Source organism: Melospiza georgiana, chromosome 3, assembly GCF_028018845.1.
Source record: "Melospiza georgiana isolate bMelGeo1 chromosome 3, bMelGeo1.pri, whole genome shotgun sequence".
In the NCBI taxonomy this organism is placed as follows: Eukaryota; Metazoa; Chordata; class Aves; order Passeriformes; family Passerellidae; genus Melospiza; species Melospiza georgiana.
In genome coordinates this window covers 5,874,781-5,900,380 of record NC_080432.1, presented here as the reverse complement: position 1 = coordinate 5,900,380, position 25,600 = coordinate 5,874,781, and the positions used below count along the sequence as shown (strand labels likewise).

Here is a 25,600-nt window from a genome sequence, read left to right as displayed (position 1 = left end):
CATTTATTTTACTGGAGAGAGCAAGATTTAATGCTTTTTGTAATGCCCCCCATCTTGAAGCCCAGCCTTAAAATTTGTTTTGGTTTACTGTTTTATTTCATCTCTGACTCACAATTTACCTGACCTTCAGCTCTTGAAAACGGGAGAAAGCCAAGCGTAGAACAACAAACTGAATGGACTGGGGTAGCAAACTGGATTGGTTTGTTCATGTACTGAGAGAATTGTTCAATTTTGGGATATGCTAATTACTGCCATGTTTCATGTAAATAAACCCAAGCTCTTTTTAGCCCTATCTTAATGCTCTAATCCAACTTCATGAAGAAATGAGCAGGGCTGTGCACTGAGTTCCAAGGTAAGGGACACATTTTAGACAGAACAGTAACCAGAAGGTCATTGCAGAGTACTTTGTGATTCTGATTATCTGACAAAATATCCACTGTTCCCTGGTTTTCCCCCCTTTCAAAATGTCTTACATGAAGAAATGTCCTTTTAAAATGTACCCTGGTGAATGACAGGTGGAAAGACACATGTTTCCACTCCTGTTGCCAGCTGAGAGATTTCCTTTGGTGACAGAAGAAACTTTCTGCAAACCAACATTCAGACAGTAATACTCAGGGTAAATATTCAAATAACGCCTTCCCCCACTTGTAAAGAGGGAGTAGGAAGATCCCACACTCTCAGCTACAGCTACCTACAGTGCAAGGTGAAATAAAAATCTACAACCTGGAGACCTTTGCCTTAAGGGGCTCTCTAAATCGTAAATTTGTGCTTTATTCTCCTACCGTTACTTAAAGGCAACAGGACAAGCCCATAGGAATTCTCTATTTATCATCACAGGTTTAAAACATTTGCCTCTATTTATAGCACTCCTGGAATTTTAGCTGAGAGTCAATAGTGGTTTTTCATATGCACTACCAGGATTTCCCAATGAATTTCATCTTTTTAGAAGCAGAGAATTTGAAGAGGCTGTTGCTTACACTGGCTACTTGTGGGAGTTCTTGCTTTTAAGGAATTTTCAAGTGTGAGTTGTATCAAGCTGTTTCCTTGTTTTGTGTGGATCGTTAAACAATTGTTAAAAGTACTTCAGATGAACCCAGTTATTTTAAGTTTTCATTAGACAAATCAGGATCCCTTTTTGTTTTCCTCTAGTCTTTCCTCTCCTTTGGTCTTTGAGAACCACAGAAATGCATAGTGCTCTTCTCTAATCTTTCCTTCTTACCCTTTTCATCAAAGCAATTTGGCTTTTTTCTATTTCTGGGCCAGTGGCATTTTGATATGCTACTGTTCTAGTGCTAAGTAACTGCCTCAATTTAAGTCTAAATCTTTTAACAGGCAGTCTTTGTTTAATACCAGCACTGTTGGTTATTTTAATTCTGCTAATCTCTTTCCCTTTACATTATTTATTGATTTCCTTACAGACAGATGCAGCAGGAAACACCTCCTACTTTGGGTTCTGTTTCTGAAGGAGAGATCCCAGAATCCCAGAACAGTTTGACCTGGAAGGGACCATCCCATTCCAGCCTCTGCCATGGGCAGGGACACCTTCCACTACACCAGGTTGCTCAGGTCCCTGTCCAGCCTGGCCTTGAACACTTCCAGGCATGGATATCATCTACCTTCACCTCCTGTGAAGGTAGATATCAAGGATATCATCTACCATCACCTTCTCTGATCATCCTTGCAGTCTTTTGTTGCTCTTCCATCTTGCCTCCATCTTCCTTAATCGAGGATGAGAAGGGCCACACACAATATCCAGGCTAGGTCATTACAATACCCTTCACGTGGCATTGACATGTCTCAATGCTGAAATCAATTCAGGTCATATTTTCTAGCCTTCTGTTTTAGTATTTTTGTTAAAGGTGTGTCACCTTAGTGACGCCTTTATCCCTCTAGAAGTAACTGGTGTGCCCATCCTCTTTGGTATAAACAGGGAATTAATCTGTTCTTAGATTGTTTTTTCTACAAGACTCCTCGGTGCACAACTTCCACAGTTTTACCAGATTCTGTCTCTTTTCTTGTGCCTCATAAGAGCTGTGTAGGATTGCAACCAGCATGGCTTGTCTGGAAACAGAATGCATTCAACTCTGAGATAGGAGTTTATGTCTTACAGGGATATTTATATCCACTACAGAACTAATTTCAGGAAAAACTAATTTCATAATTGTGAATTATATCCCTTTCCCTATTGTGGTTAGTTCCTTGGAGTATCTTTTACATGAATGAATGTGAAAAATTAAAATAGGAAAAATACTTTCTTTATTTGCTTGCAAAACTCTAGGAAAAGCATTTGGCTAAAGTTCTAAATCATGACCATATCCTAAATCAAATGTGTAGCAAGGGTGATAATGAGTGTAAACACACTGAATAATAAAATGTAATTTGGGTTCTGAGTTCTAGGGCTCTAATCCAAAGCTTGCTGATGTCTGTGGAAAGGCTTCCATTGATTTGAATTAGGCCTTGGCTTTTGTCCTGAATGAACACAATACCAGTGGAGCTATTCATGAAAGAAATGTTTGGAAATAAATCACAGGAACTTGCTGTGTCAGAACCCAATTCACTTGCTAATTATGGCTGTCATGTTTTACAATGCTCATTGTGTTGATACTTTGTCATAGTCCCTCACATGAACTAACCAAATTCAATCTTAAAAAAATAATTTGCTGCCACTGCTGTAATTGGAACGTTGTTTCTGGATCATTACTCTGATGTTTGAAACCTTCTTTAACTTCTAGACTAAACCTATTTATGCCAATTGTTTCCACTCATTTTATGCCAATGTAGTCTTCTAGATTTACACCATACAGTGTGATTTGTCCTTGCTCTGAACAGTGCTGGTAAATTACTGATGAATGTCCTATCTCCTCTCAGGCTTTGTTTTGTTTTGCTAAATAAGCCAAGCATTTAAATTTCTTATTTAGTAAGTTGTTAATTCATAGAATTATGGAATGGTTAAAGATGGAAAAGACCTGTAAGATCATCAAATTCAACCATTAACCCAGCACTGCTGTGATGACCACTAATCCATGTCCCCAGGTGCCACATCCACCTGCCTTTTGAGCATTCCCAGGGATGGTGATTCCACCAATTGCCTGAGCAATCTGTTCCAATGCCTGTCAACCTTTTCAGTGAAGAAATTGTTCCAATTGTCCAGCCTAAACCTCCCCTGGCTCAGCTTGAGGCCGTGTCCTCTTGTCCTGTCCTTGTTCCCTGGGAGCAGAGCCCGACCCCCACCTGGCTGTCCCCCTCCTGTCAGGAGCTGTGCAGAGCCAGAAGGTCCCCCCTGAGCCTCCTTTTCTCCAGGCTGAGCCCCTTTCCAGCTCCCTCAGCTGCTCCTCCTCAGACCTGTGCTCCAGAGCCTTCCCCAGCTCTGTTGTCCTTCTCTGGACTCATTCCAGCACCTCCCTGTAACCTTTATCTGGATCTATTCCCATTAATCTGCTTAGGATACAGGCAACAAACCCTGCATTTTTAATGAGCTGCTCTAGTGCTCCATACAATGCTGTTAATACTCTCCTTGCTTTACTGGAAATACTTTTCCAAATGTACCCAGCATCTTGTTTGCCTCCCTATGGCTGCATTTCACTGATCTGTCACCATGTGACTTGCAGGGTCTTGGTCCCAGATGAGCTCCCATTTAGTGCTAGAAATAGTTTTGATTCAAGAAGGGCATAGGTTTGCCCTTGTCCTCAGAGGCTTTTAGCTCCTGTCTGTCACTCCAGTGCTCATTTCTTCCTTGCATGCTGCTCTGTTTGTTCTCAGCATTGGCTGTCCTAAATGATAACCATCAAGCTGGAGTAATCAGCAGCTTTAATTAGTATGGTCCTACTTTGTGCTAATTTCATTAATTTAGAAAACAAACAGAAAATAAGTTTGGAAACTGCTAGAGGCACTGAGTGATGGGAGCTGACAGAAGGTGACAGGAAAGAACTGGGGAAAGGTGCCCAGTGTTGGGCAAAGGAATGATGAAGTGAAGAGAGGGCACGAGGCCTGGCAGGAAGAAGTGAAGGTTGCTCACATCTTACAGAGCATTAATTTGGCCTCATTGAGACATACTTGGGATGGATGAAGACACTCCAAAATCCCAGAAATAAATGTGTAACTCATGACTTTCTACATTTTGACTTTTTAAGAATAGCAACACTGCTGCTTAATTTTGGATGTTTCCTTTTTTTCCCCACAAGTTTCAAAGTGCTCTGAAAGTTCAAAGATTTACTTTTTAAAAGCATTTAAAAGTACTGAATCCTAAAAGCACTTTAAAAGTTTCGAATTGAGAGGATTATGAGTCTTGAATAATTTATCCACAAAACTTGAAAGGGAAAGAATTTGCTTAGGTCTTTATAATGTATATGATAAATTTTCTTATAGATTGGAATGACTCTGAAAGACTTTTATCCAGATAAGTGCATTCAGCTGATATTAGAAGTCACAGGCAATAGCAATTAAGGCACAAGGCTTTTCCTGGGAATTGATATCAAGCTCGGAGGAGTGGGGATGGCTCAAAATGCAGCTGAGGGCCATTAACTTCACTTGATGATTAATGACCTCTGCTGAGGTCATTATTATTATCAGCTGAAAACGTAAAAAAATCCCGATGTATGAATCTTTTTAATGGGAGTTGCAGTTTCAGTCAGTGCAGTGGAAGTGCCCCCACTGTGGACAGACTGCCCTTTAATAATATCAAATGCAGGGCTTGATTTCCCTCCTCCCCACAGCGTTTTCAGGAGCGTTAATCAAGGCTGGGTCTCTAAAGCTGTGCCAGTATAAAATTGGAAAGCAAGCAGAATAAAGTCTATAGTGCTTTAAAGTTCTCCCAGAGTGGCAACAGCATCCAGGACTTAATCAGCTTTTTTGCAGTTCTCCATTTATCCCTTTCAGTGCCTAATCAGAGTGAGTCTCAATGTAGGCCAGGAATGTGCCCAGCACATTCCTTGTGCTCACTGTTCTTGGACCCACGTTTGAAATTGTGTCTGCCCTAATGTTGTGTTAGGTCCCTCACCAAGATCTGGGCTCTGGCTTGTGTTACAGAGGGGGCAGACACACAGCCCTGACTGCTGAATACAGACAGGGAGCATCTCTTTGGTAATAAACAGTCAGTAGGAATAGATACTTCCCAGTGCCCACACAAGTCCATGCATGGTTCCTTCCTCTCTTGGTGAAACTATTTTTTTATATGATGAATTTTATTGCTGACTTTTAGAAGAACTGAGAGCTACTACTGGGAAATGTTCACCTTGCTGCTATTTTTTGACTTATGAGACTTCTGTTATAATGTCTTGATCATTCTATACATACATACATACATACATACATACCTACATACATATATACATACATACATATATATATATATAAATAAAAAATTATCTTTCTATCTCTCACAGAGTCACAGAGTAGTTTAGGTTAAAGACCTTTAGGATTAACTGTTAAATCAGCACTTCCAAGTCCCTCACTAATATGTATTTAAATTTCTTTATTTAATTTAAAAAATGTACTGAAGAGGTCTGAAGTAGGTAATAAAGCCAGCATGAAGACATAAGCTTTAATTAGCCATGTTTCTGAATGCTGTGTGAGTCCTGCTTTACACAGACACTGGGCCCCTGTCCCTTTCTCTCCCTTCCCCCAGCCCTTTTTCCGTGGTCATTGTGAAAGTTGTAGCATCAAAATTCTAATCAGGACAGGACTGAGATGACTGCTGCTTTTGGCTGACCTTTATACAAATGCCACTGGATGTAGGCTTCTGTTCAGGAAAATGGAATTTTTCAAAAATATAAGCAAAGCAGATGAAAAGCATAACTGAAGTGTAACAATTTGGACATTGGGTGATAAGACTAGACCTGCTTGTACAAACCTATGCACTTCAACTGTTTTGGGGATTGCTGCATGCCTTTAGTCAGCCTCTGCCAAAACACGGAGCTCTCACCTCCCTTTTTTCTTTTTCTTTTTTCATTCCTCCAGAGTATCTCCTGCAGTGAAAGGAAGAGGTGAGTGAGGTCAGGCAGAATGAAATGAAAATCATGAAAGCTTAATAGACCATAGGGAGGTTCCTTTGAAAGGGTGCCAGCATGGAATATCAGTTATGGGGAGGAAGACCACAGAGCTGGCAGTGAATGAAAGGAGATCGGGCACATGCGCTGTAGTGTCACAGCCCTGGCTGTGGAACTGGGCTGCTCCCCTGTTAACTCCTTAATAAATGCCCCACTCTCACAGTAGTGACTCCCACAGTGCTGTTAGTGCTCCCTGATGCAGCTGCACTGTGCTTCTGGATGAATTTTTCTGAGAAGTTCTGAATTCTTTGTTTTGCTGGTAAGCTCAATAGATGAGAACTGAAGTATTGATGAGATTACACAAATTGCATTTTCTTTGTCTTCTGTAGTCTGTACCAGTTATCTACTGTAAGGGAAAAGAAATTGTTTTTCTGGATGAGAAGCAAAGAAGTCTTTTAAAACATGTAAGAATGTGAGGACTTGCAGAGATAGCAAGAAAACAGAATCCTGAAATGGTTTGAATTGTAAAGAACCTTAATCTCATTCCAATTCCCCTCCATGGGGAGGGACACCTTCCACTAGACCAGCTCATTCAAAGCCCCATCCAACTTTGCCTTGAACATTTGAGGCATCCACATCAGGTTATTGTCAATATACATTAGGTTATTATACAAACCCTGACATAACAGCCCTTGGTGTATATGAGATGGTGTGGCAAATCATCTTACCAGTGATTTTTTTTTTCAGAATAAAACACTCCTAAAAGCAGGGGCTTTGGTCTGGCTGATTCTCCATCTTACAAAACTTCAGGTCTTGATTGCAGTAGCTAAAATGCTCAGATTTGATGTGTGACTCACTGGATAGCAGTCTGAAATCTGAGTAAACATGAAGGCTGGACTAAATAATAAGTGCCTCCTTATGCTTTGGCATTTTATGAATCTGTGCTTGTGTGAATGAAAAGACCTGTGCAAGTGTCAGAATTGATTTAAGGACTTTGGGTTTATTTGATGATGTGGAACTTAGTCCTCTGTGTGCTCACAGCTTGCAGAGAAATCATGGAGTCTGAGCTTCCAAGGCTGCCAAAGTGCCTTGAATTTCTTGTTTATCTCCAAGTCCATGGGTGTGCTGAACTTCAGACCTTCCTTTTACAATGCTAAAATATCCCTATTTTGTTGTGAGCTTTTGAACGTATTTCTACAGCTAAACATTTTGAAGCCTGAAGTGTCTCTTTCAGACAGATCACTGTTTTCAGTTGTCCAGTTTGTTACCAGATGCTGCAGGACCTCTCAAAGAACAAGTGTGTATTCTCTTAAGTATCCAAATGACAAAACATCCAGAAAAACATATCATGCAATACAAAATGACCCTGCAGTGCTGATGTGGATGTAAGCCTCAGCTGCAGCCTTTGTCTGCTGACTCCACTGTAATTCAGCACAATGGCTGCTTCTGTGCAGATGAGCCCGCTGCTGTCTGGTGTTTTCAGTCATGTGCCCTTTCAGCTTCATTTCATATCACTGTCATAGGTTTGCTCAACTTTTAAGAGAAGTTCAGTAGCTGCTGGGTTCTCAGTTTGAAGACCTCTTCCCCTAAACCCTTTGCAGAGTTCAGCACTATCAGACCACTGCTTTCCTTAATTTCTTTTCACAGAGCCTTTATTTGTCTGTGGACACCTGTCCCCAAAGGCCACAGGCTGAAACCTCCTCCTAAAACAACTGTCAAGTTTCAGATTGTTGTTTGACTCAGACTGATGTGACAGAGCACAAAGTGAATCTTCAGCATTATTTCTTTTTGCTTTGCAGGAGAAATTTGAAGGTTTGTTCCGTGTCTATGATGACTGCGTGACATTCCAGCTGTTCAAAAGCTTCAGGCGTGTGCGGATAAATTTCAGCAGTCCCAAATCAGCTGCTCGTGCCAGAATAGAGCTGCATGAAACACAGTTCAGAGGGAAGAAGTTAAAGTTGTATTTTGCACAGGTAATGAAATCTGGAATCTGTTTCTGTGTTACTGCACAATATTTCTTTAAAAGCTATGCACTTACACTGAATAAAAGTAATAAAGGTTTCTCCCATGCCCAGTCTCTCTGATAGAAGATTGCTTAAACCTGCTTGTGTTGACTGAGCTTTTCTGCCCTGAGGGTCTGCAGTAAATTTAGTCCACTTAGGACTAAAGTTGCTTATTCAACACACAGAATTATGTATCTCAGAGGTGATTTACAACACTGAGTGTTGTCTGTGGGTAACTCTCTTAACTAACCACAAGAAAGTGCTAATGTAAAGAATCCAAGTGAATAAAAAAGGTGGGGCTGGATTACACATTTGGCTGCCACCCTGAGCCACAGTCGGGCTTCCTCCTGCCTTTTTTGGCTTTTCCTTTCTGAATACATGAATTACAAATACTGAATTCTCTAAAAGGAGTTTATTGAGTCCAAGTGAAAGGAAGAAGGTAGGGGAAGAAAAACACTCCCAGCCTGGGCTGTAGGTGATTATATCCATCTATTGGAACTGTTCAGGTGGGTGTTTAGTTCTCCTTGGCCAAGGGAGAAAGAACATAGATCTCCCACAGCAGGCTGGGCCCCAGCCAGGATAAAGTTGAAGGAGGTTGAGAACCCAACCACCACCTCTTCTGAATGCAGTTTAATAAATTGATGTGGTCACTGTGGCTTGTGAGATAACCACTGGTGTTAATAAGTAATGTAGGTGTGCTTTGAGCTGCCAGCTTGGCCCTTCAGAGGTCTGAGGATAAGGGCTGGCTCACTTCAAGGTATCAAACAAACACACAGTGTTGAATTATGAGCCTCTTCCTCCTGGTCAGAATAGGAGCTGATTTGAGCCTAGGCAGGAGCAGAACCACAGGAAGATGGGAAGCTACAGCTGTGAAAAAAAACAATGTGCTTAACGAGTTAGATGAGCTCAGAAGATCTTACAGCTGGATTTAGGTGTTAAGAATCTGCCTCAATCCTATTTTCTATGCCCTGATCTCCTAAATCTAGCTCTGAATTTTCTGAAAGGTTTCAAAACCTGCATTTTTTTTTTAGGCAGAACTGAGAATGGTTTCATTCTAATTGTCCATTCAGGAGGCTAATTGAAAACTTGAGATAACAACAAAAAGAAAAATGTGCACAACAGTGATTAGTCTCCCTATCTAAGCTGATTTCCTGCAGAGCCATTCTGATACCTGCACTATGCTCTCCAGTACACTGAGTCTTACAAGAGCTTATTAGTCGTGTTCAGGGAGTGAAGATGTGGCAGCAGCAGTGTCTGGAGCAGTGTCTGGCCTCAGCCAGGCTGAATAACCACTTCCAGACCTACAAGTTCTGGGGAACATGGAGTTGAGTGATTCAGACTGGTTCTTTGCAAACCCCATGTTTGCTGTCCTGGAAATAGAGTTTATTGTGCTTGAGCTGGTTGTAACCTTGCTTAGGTGTGGCTGCACTACAATTAATTTATATCAAGGCTTCTTTAACATACTAGAAAAGAGCAGGAATTAAAGTAGATAATTCAATATGGATATAATATAAGGGCACTCAGTTGCAAATGACTAAGGAACATCATAGATTGCTTTTTCACTTCAACTAAAGAAATAAAATCTGTAGAAACCTTTCTGAAGTTACTTATGAGGCCTTGGTGCAGGCGTTACTTGTGTGATGTCACTTTTTATTTAGGCATTTAGACCAGATCTCAACAGTGCCTTTACAGCCTCAGAAATCTCTGAGCTAGCAGCTGGGGCTACCAAAGCTTTGCATTTATCCTGAAAGAGTTTACACAAGAGGCACAGACATTGTAGCTTTGCTGATGTCACAGCCCCACACTGTGCATTTACTGCAGAGGCACCATCTGTAAGGCTGAGATGAAATTCAGCTCCAGGCCTTCTCTTCTGAGACTGGTGCTGAAACCCTGCCTGGGTGGCATTTGGGGTGAGAAGGGTATGATTTGAGCAGTCATTCAATTTAGCCATCCTGTGGGGGTGAGAAGCTGGACAATGTGCCCTGGCACCCCAAATATCCTGGGCTGCATCACCCACAGTGTGACCAGCAGGCTGAGGGACGTGACTCTGATCTGGTGAGATCCCACCTGGGGTGCTGGGTCCAGCACTGGGGTCCCAGATGCAGGAAGGGCATGGACCTGTTGGAATCAGGCCAGAGGAAGCCACAAAGATGCTCAGAGGGCAGGAGCCCTCTGCTGTGGAGACAGGCTGAGAACTGGGGGTGTTCACCCTGGAGAAGAGAAGGCTCCAAGGAAACCTCACTGTGGCTTTTCAGTACTTACAAGAAAGGTGGGAATGGACCTTTTAGCAGGGCCTGTTGCAATAGGGCACGGGGAAAATAGTTTAAACTAAAAGAAGGTTGTTTTAGGCTGGATGCAAGGATGACATCTTTTACAGTAGGAGTGGTGAAACACTGGCTCACATTTCCCTGAGGAGTTCTGGATGCCTTATGCATAGAAATATTCAAGGCCAGGCTGGATGGGGCTCTGAGCAAGGCAGGAGGGTTGGAGGAGATGACCTTTAAAGGTCCTTTCCAACTCAAAGCGTTGTGTGGTTCTTTCCTGTACTAAACAGTGTCTTTGTTATGCCTTAAAGATTCAAACCTCTGAGACAGATGGAGACAAGCTTCATTTGGCACCACCACAGCCTGCAAAACAGTTTCTCATCTCGCCTCCAGCCTCCCCACCTGTAGGGTGGCAACCAATAGATGATGCAACACCTGTCATCAACTACGACCTCCTTTATGCAGTTTCTAAGCTTGGACCAGGTAAGCTTGTGGTCCTTGGGTGAAAATGTGGCAGGAAAAGCAGACAAGAAATTCCAGTGTAGATAATAACTGTAGAGGGAGTTGGCATAGAGCTGGAAGTTGCATTAAAATTTGGATTTCAGTTGATGGATGTCACCTGGTTCTTTCCTTCAGAATGAGTTTTGCCATGTGTAGGCACAGAATTGTGTGTTATCTGCAGCTTGTGAGAGCTGATCAAAGCTTTGCTTACACCATTTATTGTGCTGGGGTTTGTGCCTAGATGACACAGCTGATGGTTTAGGTGGGGACTGGACAAATGTTTGGCTGTGGATGTGAGGAGTTTTTGCTGTACACGACATCTGCTCAGTTCTGCATTCCAAGGTGCAGATTTCTCACTTGAAAAAGTGCACATTCACTGGAGTGGAGAATCTCTCACATTGTTCATTGAGAGAGAACTACTGTTCCCCAGTCCCGGTGGGATTGCTCTGTTAGGAATGCTCATTTCCTGCTGAAAACCAATGCAGGAGGAATGGGATAAGTTGTAGGCTCCCTTAGCACAAGATAAATGTCAATGGATAATGCATCCAGGCTTTCTTCTGTCTTCCCATCTTCAGCTAACGCCAGGAGTTGAAGCTAGCTGGGATTTTCAAGCAATGCTTTCCGTGGAAAACGCACATCTGATAAAACCAAAACTTTATATAGGAAAGGGTTACTTTTGATTTAATTAAGTCATCTTTACAAATAGTTTCCTCTCAAAGCTGTTAAAGCATCCTGGTTTAGAATTTTCAAAATGAGAAAGGTTCCAGTTTCAGGTCCAAGCAGTATCATTTACAAATTAATCTAATTTACATTCATAAGCCACAAGGAAAAAATAGCCTATTAAATTATCTTCATACCGAAATAAAATATTTCATATCCAATCTAATAACAATTGTGGGGGTGAGCTCATGAAAATTTAGCAGTTTATTTTTGAAATTCTTGTGGGATGAGAGAATTGTTTTCTCCCCAGCTGTACTGGGAATGCTGCTTGCTCGCTCTGAGAGCAGCTTCTAATTGCAGACATCTAATCATTGGGGCTTTTGTGCAACTGCACCAAAGGAGCTCAGAGCTGGAGTGCATGGGGAGCAGAAGGATGTTTCATGATTCACAAGGTTTGCAGGATTATCTCCTGTCTTTTTCAGATGGGATCTCTCTCAAGAGGAAAATATACATCAGGAGATTCCTATGGTTTGTAGGCAGTAGAAGAAAGCAGTCAGGGGGAAGACTTCATACGATATTGCATATTATTATTTCCAGGAGTGATACTTTGCTTCTAAAATGCTGAATAAAAGAAAAACCAAAAACCTCCTTTTTTTTTTTTTTTTTCCCCTTTGATGCAGCAGTGTTATAAATGGAAACATGTAAACGAATTCCCGAGCTAGCTGGGTAATAAATCAATTCCTGTTCCGGAGCAGTGGAATGTGAAATATCACTCATTGTCCCACACTCTGGGACAGCTTTGCGTGAAGGTCAAATTCACCCGGATTTAAGGAGCCTGCAGGGAGCAATATGAAAAGCCATTGTGTGCTCTCTTCTTTCTATTTTTAGCACTTGTTAGAGGGATCAATTTTAGTTAACTGCAGCGGCAGGTTTAAAATAGTGTTGCTGTTCTCAGTTGTGCATTTACTATGTTTAGAATTTCATTGAAAAACAAATCCCACTAACACTCGTTTCTCAGTATTGCAGCAGTAAAACACTGCTGGACATCAAACAGCATTGGTAGCCTCAGAGAAGAGATGTTTTTTTCATTGAGAAGCACAATTTAAAAATGTAACTACGGCATATCAGCTGTCGAAAAATACTCACTGGGCACAGTTGTTTACAGAGCTGAGAGTGTAGAATCTGACTTCCATGTCTTTAACTTGTGAGGAATCTTTGCTGTATTAAATGCAGTGATTTGTTATAATAAACATCTGAGGACCAGGAAAACTCCTTAGTGCTTCTAAATAGTGAACACTGTCTTTGTATGCCCTCAGCATAAGATGAGTTTTATTGTCCTACTTCACTGGAAATGCAAGATGTACCACCTGGACACAGACCCATGCTCCTTTCCCATTCCCTGAATCCAGGTCACCTCCTGCCACAGTATGGTGCCATAATCATCATAGCCATAAAATTAGACACCAAAATAGTCCCTGGTTGCAAAATGTTGGGAGATCTGCTCCAGAGTGTAAGGAGTATGCTGGAAGTGAGGTAACAGATTTGCTGTGTGCCAGCAGTTTTGGACAGGTGTTTTAGCTGCAGCAGTGACAGGCTGGCATCTTGGGGGTCTGATGGAACAGATTTCTTTCTGTGCTCAAAAGGAAGCTGGTTTTGACCCCTTCACATGGAATTGAGATCGGTGAGGGTGCATTTACTCCTTAGGGAAGGTCGTGGCATATTTAATTAAGTTCCTGGATGATTGATGTATATTCTCACTTTCTACAGATGCAGAAATTAGGCTTTAAATGAGGCATGAACAGAGTGCTGTAGATCAGTCAGAGCCAGGAAGCATGACTGTGCCTGGTGCTGACCACCAGCCTACAATCTTTTCAATATATTGCAAATAAAGGAGTGCAGTTGTTAATCAGTTTGATGGAAAACACTTCCACTGTCAAGACAACTTCCAGTAGTTCAATATGTTGATGAAGATGTGCAGACATCAGGGCCTGGACTACAGAACAGCCTGGCAGGTTGCAAGCATTCCTGTAGGAAAAAGCTAGCTCCAGGTTAGGCCAGGTGAGGATACAACCTGGACCTGACAGGCAAACAATCAAACAACCACCCCACGTTGCAGACATATTTTATGTGAGAAACCTTTGCAAAGAGGATGGAGAGGGAGTCTCCAGGTCCAGCATGTGTCTACAGCAGAGCTGCTCCTCTCAAAGGACAGGCAGCTGTTTGCCATTTATTAGTGCAGTGATTTGCTAACTATCCTCTTGGCACTAGAATATGCTCCTTCTTTTTTGGAAAGCAGTCCCTCCCTGTCCCTGTCCACTCCCCAGCCTGCCTGTATCTGCTCTCCTTCCCCCACTGCCTCATTCTGCACAACAGATTGCCCTGTATCCCCTCATTTCTAATTCTGCACTCCAGAGTGCCTTTCCCCAGGATCCCAGATGCCACCCTGACTTCCCCTTGCCAGCCTCAGCCCCTGCTCTGCCCTAAGTTTGGCTCACCCTTCCCTAGGGAAGGGGAAAACAGATGAGAGCAGGACCCTGCCCAGGAAATGCTCTACAGAGGGATTTCAAACCATCTCACAAGGCAGATTTTCTGTGTCCAAATGTTTTCAAACTCTTGTGTTTGTCATCACTGTGTCAAAGGAAATACTAAATACTTCATATGACTCCCAGGGAGGATTAAAAGGGGATGGAGGGGCAAACAAATGGTGATAGATAAAACTTTTCATCTCTGTCTTCCTCTCCCTGCTGTTCTGTGGGTACTTTTGCCCTTCCCTTCTCTTACCAGGGGCATAGTACAGGAGAGCTGTACCCTGCCCCTGGTAAGAGAAAACTTTCCCTCTGGTTGGAAGAGGAGGGTGCCCAGCTCCTACAACATCAGTAATGGGCTTCCAGGGAACAGCTCCTCCACTTTGCTATGGCAGATTCATGCTGCAGAGGTGTTTTATGGAGGTGTTTTGTGGGATGGGCTGTAGCTCTTCTGTCACAAACATGCACCCATACAAAGGACCTCCTGTTATTTGTAAAGCACTTGGATGAAGGGACTGTAAGTGGAAGGTATTTTCATGATGCTTATGCTGCATTTACATGAAATGGGCAGCTGTGAACTCATTAACCTTTGTTCATGAGTCTGAATTGGGGATGAAGTAGCTACACATTATCATTAGCATTTTTACATTATTCTTTATGTATGTGAGCCTGATCTTTGCTGGACAAAAGGGCCCTGTTAGACAGGAACTGCACCTTCAAGGAAAGGTCACAGTATTGACTCACAGAGGGATAGAAAATCCTATACCATTATTTTTAATTCTGAAATATCATAAGTTACTTCTGTGCTCATCTGTCTTGCATCACCCAAGGCTGTGGGTTTACTCCTGGCTCATGAGGTCACAAAAAGTAGGGCCCAGTGACATAAACGCAGCTGTTCTCATTGTTAAGGGAGAAAACTTCAAATTCTTACTGTTTTTCTTATGCAAAGCAAATGGTTAGAGAGGAACATCACTGCTGTTTTCAGGGGCTTATCAGTAAGTTTTATTGACAAATTGATATAGTGGATGTGCCACAGCTGAATTCTTCCTGAAGGGCAGAGTGTATTTGATAAATTTTATGATAATTTTTTTAGTAAATTTATGTGAGTTGCCACTGTTAGCTTATATAAAGGTTTAAATTTATTATTACAGGAAAGAGATAGGCCAAAGACAGCTGGAGGAGAAAGACCCCTGTCCCCAAGAATCCTTTGGCTAAGCTAGCCTGTAAGAATTCTCCAGCCAAGCAGGAGAAGCAGGAGCATGGATCAGTGTAGGGCCTGGGAACACAGAGAAGGCCATGTCAGAGACAGATGAAGGAGGTCACTGGACAAATGCTTGGGTGGCAGTACAGAAATAGAAGAATCTTACCTATGTTAATTCAACTTGCTACTCATAGCTTGGGAAAACCTAGGTCTTGTCACTCCAGTGACTCAACCATTGCTTCAGTAGCTGAACAGCTGCAGGCTTAGCTCATTAATTTTTATTTTTTTTATGCTGCAAATGGTGTTTAAGAGAAAAGAAAAAAAAGAAACAGGGAAGCAGCAGAAGGGAAGGGCTAATCTGGCTGTACCTATTGGATTATTTTGTTCTTATCACCTTAGTGTTTTTCTGCAAACAGTGGAACTTTGGAACAAGATATGGCTGTACAAAAGTCCCAGAGTTATTGCTGTCCTGTTCCTAACTCAGTCATGAAAAGGTTTTGTGCTGTTTGCTTACAGAACAGAGTCTGCAGCTCATTTATGCTCAGAAATAACTTTATGCCTTAAAAACCTAATTCATGAGTGCATCACATTTTCGTTTGCAAAGTGACATTAATTGCTGCTGCAGTTCCTTGTGCCAGAGGCATCTGAATATTTTTCCTTGCGTCTGTACTTTTTTCACTGTTCTTTTTCAGCAGAAGGAGTGAGTCCTTCTGGGAGGGATTTGAGCAGTAAAAGAATGTGGCATTTGAAGTGGCATTATTACCTTTTAGGAGGGCAGTGGGTGTGATTTGCTGGGCGGTGCTGCTGTAGGAGGAGGGCACTGCGGAGGGGCTGCCCTCGGTGACAGTGACCAACACAGCCCATGGTGACAGTGACCAACACAGCCCGCGGTGACAATGACCAACACAGCCCGCGGTGACAGTGACCAACACAGCCCTCGGTGACAGTGACCAACGCTGCCCTTGGTGACAGTGACCAACACAGCCCTTGGTGACAGTGACCAACACAGCCCTCGGTGACAGTGACCAACGCTGCCCTCGGTGACAGTGACCAACACAGCCCTTGGTGACAGCGACCAACGCTGCCCGCGGTGACAGTGACCAACGCAGCCCTTGGTGACAGTGACCAACACAGCCCGCGGTGACAGTGACCAACACAGCCCGCGGTGACAGTGACCAACACAGCCCATGGTGACAGTGACCAATGCAGCCCTTGGTGACAGTGACCAACACAGCCCTCGGTGACAGTGACCAATGCTGCCCGCGGTGACAGTGACCAACACAGCCCTCGGTGACAGTGACCAACACAGCCCTCAGTGACAGTGACCAATGCTGCCCGCGGTGACAGTGACCAACATAGCCCATGGTGACAGTGACCAACACAGCCCTTGGTGACAGTGACCAACACAGCCCTCGGTGACAGTGACCAACACAGCCCTCGGTGACAGTGACCAACGCTGCCCTCGGTGACAGTGACCAACACAGCCCTTGGTGACAGCGACCAACGCTGCCCTCGGTGACAGTGACCAACGCTGCCCGCGGTGACAGTGACCAACACAGCCCTTGGTGACAGCGACCAACACAGCCCTCGGTGACAGTGACCAACACAGCCCTCGGTGACAGTGACCAACGCTGCCCGCGGTGACAGTGACCAACGCAGCCCTTGGTGACAGTGACCAACGCTGCCCGCGGTGACAGTGACCAACGCAGCCCTTGGTGACAGTGACCAACGCAGCCCTTGGTGACAGTGACCAACACAGCCCTCAGTGACAGTGACCAACACAGCCCTCGGTGACAGTGACCAACACAGCCCATGGTGACAGTGACCAACACAGCCCTCGGTGACAGTGACCAACACAGCCCATGGTGACAGTGACCAACGCTGCCCTTGGTGACAGTGACCAATGCAGCCCTTGGTGACAGTGACCAACACAGCTCTCAGTGACAGTGACCAACACAGCCCTCGGTGACAGTGACCAATGCAGCCCTCAGTGACAGTGACCAACGCTGCCTGCGGTGACAGTGACCAACGCAGCCCGTGGTGACAGTGACCAACACAGCCCGCGGTGACAATGACCAACACAGCCCTCAGTGACAGTGACCAACGCAGCCCTTGGTGACAGTGACCAACGCTGCCTGTGGTGACAGTGACCAACACAGCCCTCGGTGACAGTGACCAACACAGCCCTTGGTGACAGTGACCAACGCTGCCTGTGGTGACAGTGACCAACACAGCCCTGGTGCTGCCTGGCGGCATTGACGTCAGCCCAGAGCTGAGAAATTAGCTGAGGCCCGCAGGGAAAATGGGCACAGAAAAACCATATAATTCCTCAATGCAGCACAACCAAGCTATTTCTCTTTTTATATTTTAGCCTATCAGCAAGACCTGTAATGCTTTGCTCTATTTGGATTCAGAGGAAAGGTTGCCAAAAATAGAGCAGTTAAATGTCAACATTAATGGTATCACAGCAGTAAAATATTTCTCACAGCAAGATGCCTGGCTTATAGCTATTATTCACTAGTTGCCTTCTTGTTTTTACGCAAAAATACAGTGTGTCCTCTAGTCTCAAGCCACCCAAGCTTATTTGGACCAGGAATTTGTCAGCACAAACAGCATGGGAGCACAGTCCCAGAACTGTATGTGCTAATGCAGAGCCAAACCTAAAACCCCCTCTTCACATGAATTACTCAGCCACAAAGTGGCAGACAAATAAAACTCCAAATTAGTGCCACAAGCAAGCCATAAGTGCTTTGAGGCAGGGACTGCTGTTTGCTTCCATGGTACAACATGTGGCACTGCGGGCTTCTGCCAGTGGTGCAGCATTTAGGAGCCACTCTGCCACCAGAGGCCAGCTGGGTTTGCTGGGGCCTCACCTCCCTCATCTCAGAAGATTTTGCAGGCAAAGTTGGTTTTTTTAAAGTCTTAAATTCATTTATAGCAATTTAATTACCAGTGCCTACTTGTATCCCATGTAAAATCCAGAATACATGTAGTGCCAGCAGGCTGAATTCAGGACTCAAAGCCCTATGTCTGATCCTTTGTTTGCCTATGGACTTTTGTAGGTAACCACCCAAGCCCATATGGGTCTCTTAGTAGTTGGACTCCGTGATCCTTGTGGGTCCCTTCCAATTCAGAGTATTTTCTGTGGAAAAAAAAAGCCATGTTCATCTTCCTCAGAGGAGTACTGTGTTGAGACTTAAATAAGGAATGTAGATAGTTAGAAAATATATGTACTGTTTAGGCATTCAGCCTTCTCTAGTGAGCATTTATAGACTGCTCTGTAATCTCATCTGTAGAGACAAAATTTGTTACAGCCCTAGCTAAAGAGCTTTGAAACTCAAAATCTGTCTGCAGCAAAGATATGGGAGAATTTATTTCTGGAGAAATTAGATTAAGTGTTGAAATCTGTCTAAGAGCAACAAATGGGCTTTAAATGGGACTGAAGGAAAGCCACAGCAAAAATAAAGAATAACCCCAACCTAACAGGTGTGAAATAACTTCAGACCACAGGTTGGATAGGTTGGGTTCCAGTTCATTTTTTAAACATGAAATTTTGTTTTCTTTCTCCTTCCTCTGCCTACTTTGGGGGTTTATTTCAGTGCCATTGGCTACCAATATTAGTACCAAAACCCATTACAGACACAAGGATGTGTGTATTTTATGATGCCTTACAGACCTGGGATCAAACTGCCTCCAGGGGCAGGATTCCCAGGATGTGTTGTGGCAGCTGACAGAGTCCAGCCGTGCTGGTGCTCTCCTGTATTTAGCACACACTCAGCTCCCTACCCGGGTGTGGAGTGTTCTGCAGTCCAGGAGTGCCACGGGCTGTGTTGCTACTCAGATTGCCATCGTTTGATGTGATTGCTTTTCTCTGCTTCCAGGAGAGAAATACGAGCTGCACGCAGGAACAGAGTCCACTCCCAGTGTGGTAGTGCACGTTTGTGACAGCGACATGGAAGAAGATGAGGACCCAAAGAATTCTCCAAAGCCAAAAATCATTCAAACTCGACGCCCTGGTGTGCCGCCGCCTGTATCTAACTGAGCCTCTCCGGCAGAAGCAGCACTTCTCTCTCCTCCAGCACAGCTCTTGGTTTTTGTTTGCTTTGTTCTGTTGAAAGGCAGCCTTTGCCTTCTGAGCACCGGGACATTAAGGTCATTGAAGCCCCTTCACAATAATCAAGCCTCTGTAACAAAAGGGCTAGGAAAAAGATCTTTGTACCTGTAACCATATCACACACCAACTGATAGATCTAGCTGGAAAGGACAAAAGGCTGAGGAAACAAGGGTTGGTTTCAGTCTGAGGATCTTTTCACAGCTGTAATTTGCATACTGAAACACCACTACCAGAGATCGTTTGGGTAGGAATTAGGCCAATATCAGTCTTGATATTCAAACTCCCAGGATTGCTACTGCCCTTCATCCAGCAGCCTGCTCCTCTGCCCTCCTCACTTCCCAACAGTCTTTTTCCCTTTTTCCTTTTTTTTTTTAAGGGGGGTAGGTGAGTTGTTTTTACTCTCCTAGCAGCTTGGTGGCCTTTGCACCCCCCCTGGAATTTTCTGTAAGGAATACCATCTTTGCAACATTTTCAGAAACAACAGAAAAGAACCCTCTTCCAGCAATAGCTGTAGAGAATGGTGGTCTGAAATGGTGGCAGGGATGTGAGATGGAGCTCTCTGGGCTGAGGGGAGAGGCAGCAGCTGCTGGGGGGGTCTGGTCAGTTCCTCTCTCTGAGAGAAGGGAGCCAGAATATCAGTAGGGATTGTCAATTCGTCTTCTACCAAGGGATGAGTGGTGCTTCTCTTCGGGTCTGAGGGAGAGGAGGTGACTGACTGCTCATGTAAGATGGGATTCCTTACTCTCTGTCATAGCTGAACGTTCCAGTAACATTACAGGCTGAATGCTTTCCTAGTGGTGTGGTGAATAGCCCTGAGATTTTCAGTAATTACTTGCACATCTCTAATATTCAGCCCTTTTCCCTTCCCGTGTCCTGTGCTTCAAAACCGTTTTTGAGCTGTATGCAGTTTGGGTTTGTGGAGGTGAGCAGAGGTTAGTTGATTTTTTTTTTCTTTTTTAGGCCAAAGAAAACAGGACCATAATTACACACTTGAAATTAGACTGCATGCAACTGAATCCCCTTTTTTCACCCCATCCTGCATGTTTCTTTCACTTGCAATATATACTGGGTTACAAAAACTGTTCTGTGTTTGCATCATGGCTGACAGCAGACAGGTCCCTGATTCCCTGTCTGGCAGACCTTCCATGATGATTTATTTTTTTAAGGCATACTTGTCATTTGGAGAACATATTTTCTAGACATTTGAGCTCAGATTTTGCATATATTTAAGCATGCGCTTAATTTATGCACATGAGTAGTTCCACTGAAATTAATACTGCAGAAACTGAGTGTATGTGTAAGGTATGGTGGGATTTTTAAGCTAATTAGCTGCAGCTGTACTCCCCAAAGTGACTATAAAATGGCACAGCTAGCCTCCATGGTTTAAAATCCTTTACAGCTTAAAATAAGTACATCTTGGAAGCTTATTCTAGGATCTGAAAAGTCAGCTTAGGTTCTGCAATCAAGATTTTTGTCATAAAACCTAAAGATCTGGTTTCTGAGGGAGAGTTCCATCACACCCTTAATTAGCAGCAATGCTACAAAGCTTCAGCAGAGTCAGGTCCCCTTTGCAGGGTCTTGGCTTGGCAGCACTTCCAGGACAACAGGCGTGTTGCTCTGCCAGTGAGGACAGGAGATGGCATTCCCAGCCTGCAAGGTGAGGACATCTGGGAATGAGGACTTGTCATTCTCACAGAGTTCAGCCTCTGACCACCACAGCCCCTCCTGGTATTTCTGATGAGATGCAGTTCTTTATTTCCATAATGTGATAGTTGTTACTGCATTATGGGCATTGTTGTGTGCTGTTACACTGATGGAATACTACTCATTAAATACAGCAGAGACTGAACAGAAAATGGGGCTTTAGTATCTTCATGATATAGGTGTGAAGTTTTCTTAAAGTAACTCCTTAGAGGTGCCACGTCAATTATTTTCCCAGTGATACATTTAAAATTGATTTAAGGAAACAAATTGTTAGTCACAGCCTAGGAATGTATCTTGTTTAAAACACCATCTTAGGCCACAAAGGATATTCCAGCAGTAACACCACTGGCTTTTTGAGAACACACCCAGCACTGATGTCCATAGGGTTTAGTTTAGCCCAGTAAGATGATCAGATATCATTGCTAATGGATTTTTTTACAGGCAAGACTGTAGGAGGCCAAGTCTTGTCCTTGTATCCATGTCCTCAAACTTTGGAGAGACATGGTTCTGAACTAAGTACTTTGGCCTCAAATGATATAAAACTACACTGCAAATTAAAGCACTGGACCTTAAATGTTCTTTCCTCAAAGTGCATTTTCAAGCAGATTTAAAACGAGGCCTCATTCAGTGAGTACTCCGTGCTTTGGAAAGCTGTGTGGTGCTACCCAGGAGGCAGCAGGACATGGCTCATTGCTTGGAGCATTGAAATAGAAACACAATTACAAACCTGAAAATTCAAAGCAGTCTCTATGGTCAAAGCTTATATATCACCTGTATGTGATAAAATAATGATCATTTTCCTAAAACAAAAAAAAAGGAAGTGTTTCATGTATTATTGGAATAATATCCGTATTATCAAACTATAAGCATTTGTGACTCTTGAGAGAAGCTAGTGTTTTACTAAAGGCTGGTTCTTGCCTGACATGGAAAGAATGCTTCTTCCAAAAAATGCTGACTATCTGGAAGGGGAGTTGTCCTGTTCAGTAAATCACAGGCAGAGCCCCTACTAATTTGAGTGGGAATTTGCTTTTCTGAGGTCAGCCACTCTGATTTGCACTTCGCACAGGGTGTCAGGGGTTCTCTCCTGCTGGAGCCCTGGAAGAATGGAGCCTCAGTGTTACACTGTGACTCCTGAGGCACAGTGGCACAGCCTACCTCCTTTTAATTTCCTCCCCAAAGCAGGAACTGGAGGGAGCAGCTGGAGGTGATGCCCTGGGGCCTCTGAAGGGTGGACATGGCTCCTGCTGCTCTTTGGAAATTAAAAGAAGAAAATCAGGGGAGTACAGCTGCTGCTTCTGTTGCCTGCTGCCTACTTGTCCTTTCTGACCTCTTCAGAAATGAAACTGACATTTTAATGACTTCCTCACTACAGTTTAAAGCATGAAAACATTTCCAGTGCATGGAGAAAAGAGTGTTTTAGAATCTGCTCTTTTGGAACAAAACAAGTAATTTTTGTGGCCTTGATTTTTGTAATTAAGACAAGTGTGCAAACTCCCCCCTTCCTAACATACACAGACACACTCCAGTAAACTTTGTTTTCAGCCAAGAAAATATGGCAAGAGCATCCCTTCCTCAACCATAGCAAGACCACAGCCATAGCCACGGTAAAGTGTTTTAGGTTGTAAAAAATTCTCCCCATGCATAAATTTTGTAGCACTAATTTGATTCTAAATTGGGTGAGAAGGGTGGGTTGGTTTTTTTTGGTCTTTCCCCCTGCTCTGTCCCATTCAGCAACACTGTAAAAGCTTTCAGCAAAAATACAGATTGTTGTTTATATTGAGGAATGGAATGAACTCCTGGAAGGATGCAATTCCAGTGGTTTGTCTGAGCACTGTCACAGATGCCATGAGCTTTTCCATTGTATTGTACATAACTTTTGAAATATTCTATTTAGTCATATTTTATAGGAGTATTAAAAAGCTACTGGCTAATTAATCACTTTTACACTTGTATAATTCAGAGCTTAGTTTAAAATAATAAATATGGCAAACAGTATTTTTGTGTTCTGCTTGCACTGGTGTTTGGAAAAGCAACATTCAAAGAGTTAAACTATATCAATAAACTGAGTAGTGTGGTGTATACCCCTGCTAGAACTGAAAATGCTTAAACGTGTGACATAGGCCAAACTCTGTTTCAGTAGCAATTAAGGGGGAAGCAGCCTTCTTGTTGGCAGGCTATGCCATGTTCCATTTTAAGCTGCTGCAGTTTCACAGTCATGTGAACTTGCTCTGGCTTGCTGTGGATTTGGCTCAGTGTACACAAAAAAAGCTGCAGTGCAGTCCCTGGTGAGCAAAAGCCCAACACGTCCCAGCCCCCTGATGTGGTTCTCACTGTGCTTTTATAATCATGGGTGATGCTGTGGCCACGAGTGCTTGGACAAGGAACATGGCATCCAGCTGCCAGCCAGGCTGGGGTAAGAGGTCTGTCAGCATTCATTTTTATAAAAATTTAAACTAATTGTTGTCTCTTGCATCAGGTTGTGCTGGGTCTTGCAAAAGACTGGAAACTGGGAGATGAGTTTGCTGATAACTGTCCTGTGAAATTCTGATATTGAATTGCTCAAATCTGGATTTGAAAAAATGATTTGTTTTTCTGTGTGCCTGGCACACAGAAATCTTCATTTCTCAAAGGATGATTGTTCATCATTCTGAAAATTAGATCCACTTAAGGAGCCTCAACGGAGAAGTAAAATCTGAGCTCTTTAATTCCTTTGAAAAGGACAGGCCTTAACCTCTGTGTTTTAATCAGAAAAACAAGTAATAGTGAACTTCTTCTGGGGTTCTTACCACCTCTTTTAGAGGTGAAAGGCAGGAAGCCTGGTTTATTCTTCATTTTGAGCACCAGAAGAGCTTCCCCCACCACCATGAGTTTCTTCATCCACCCAACTGAAATGCTGTGTTTGTGACATGCTGGCTGTGGCTCCTCCACCGTGCCTGGCACTGGACACAGCACTGGGAAATGAGATTCAGGGCTTCAGCTGGGGATGGCAGAGAGCTGTGTCCCAGAGGACCAGACTGATCACAGTCACAGCACTTTCAGATCCTCTGAAAAATATTCACTGAATTTATTTTTGGTCCTTTAGTGGCAAACACCTCAGCACTCAACTTTTGCAGTTTCAGGCTTTCTCTCACATACTAGTGCGAACGAAATACTTTTGCATGTCCTTGATTCCCTTTTGCCTAAGAGATCACTTTTAATTCTGGTTTATCAAAAAACAAAACCAGCTATGGATTAAAGCCAGACCCTCATTTATGCTCAGCATCATGCAATGCTCTTGACTAGTGAGTTACACTAGCAAAAACCCCAAACACTGCTTTTCCTGGTTTAACCCATCTTCTGGGGGAGTACAGCACATTTCAATATTCCAGGCTCCTCTTAAAAAGAGATGTTTTTATAAAGTAGCTGTGCTCTTTTTTTTGAATACATGTAGACTGCAGCATTCAAGGGTAAAAGGACAAGGCAGGAAGTGTTGTAAAAGCTCTTTCCCACAGGTCTATTTGAAGTGTGGAGTATATTTGCTTTGGCTTGGAGGGGAGAGGAGCCAGCACTGTTAGAGGCAGAACAGGAGCAGCACTCTGGATGGAATAGCAGGAACCAAGAAAGTCCCTACTGCAGAGATGCTCAGAAAGCTTAAAAAAACCAGCCTGAATTGTCTCTCCCCTTCTGTCAGTTTGTTCAGTAACTACACAGATTCTGGGGCTGCAGCAAGAGTCACCTTAATATAGGATTGTGTCCTGATGCTGCAGCTACAAAGCTTAAATAGGGACTTTTTTTAGGGAGGTTCTTGCTGGAGTAAGGCTGGGAAAGCTGTGAAGTGTGAGCAGCCTTGAAGTTAATGAAAAATTAAGATATTCAGAACCTTAAAACAGACTTCAGGATGCAGAGTCATGTACCTGAGAGCTGTACTAAGAGCCCATTTGAATCAGGGGCTCACTCACAACATTAAGAGTATCCAGCAAGAAAGATTAAACCTCTCTATTGTTCTCACCAGAAAATCAGCCTTCTTTTAACAAATTATTGTAACTGATCATATATCTAGTGCGAGAAAGTTGTGTCTACATTAGTGTCACACAGATGTGTTCTCTTCACTGTTGGGTTAATGAAGGTAAATGTTTTGAATCCATTTTAGAGCAGAGTTCTTGTACAGAAACTTCTGACAGAAATGCCATCTGTAAGGACTGGTGGATCCTTAAGTGTCAGTTTGGCAAGTTGTCCTACTGTGGGTAGCTGCAGAAATATTTCGTGTATGTTGTTGTAGATTTAAAAGCATTGCTCATGGTTTCATTCGAGTGTCTGCATTTCTGACACGGATGTGACATATCTGTATATATTATAAATCAATACTATTTTTAACCACATATTTTGTACAAATATTCACATTAGCGCTGTACTTCAATGAAAATCTATTATGGTATTAAACATTTTGGTGGAATTAGCAAACTCCTTGTCCGTGCTTTACTTTCATTTTATATCAGTGTTAAGCAGCTGAGCCATTTCTGGCATCCAAGGCAAATATTAAAATTTCCAGCTATTCATGTTGTTCCTTAAATCCAGGTGCACCTGTACCCTCTAGTGACTGATCCCAGCCACTGCAGAGGCAGCTCCCAACACTTCTAGATCCCAGAAAATCAAACCTGAAACAAC

General features: G+C 43.2%; 1 protein-coding gene across 2 annotated transcripts in view; it reads left to right on the top strand.

Annotated features, from left to right (window-relative positions):
• RCAN2 (regulator of calcineurin 2) overlaps nt 1–25,396 on the top strand; it is an 85,664-nt gene extending 60,268 nt beyond the window's left edge. For both annotated transcript variants that reach the window (XM_058020137.1, XM_058020138.1), the window contains 3 exons: nt 7,784–7,957; nt 10,563–10,734; nt 19,020–25,396. In XM_058020137.1, coding sequence (XP_057876120.1) covers nt 7,784–7,957; nt 10,563–10,734; nt 19,020–19,180 — 507 coding nt within the window. In that variant the 3' untranslated portion in view covers nt 19,181–25,396. The remainder of the gene's footprint in view (nt 1–7,783; nt 7,958–10,562; nt 10,735–19,019) is intronic.
• The last annotated feature ends 204 nt before the right edge of the window (nt 25,397–25,600 follow it).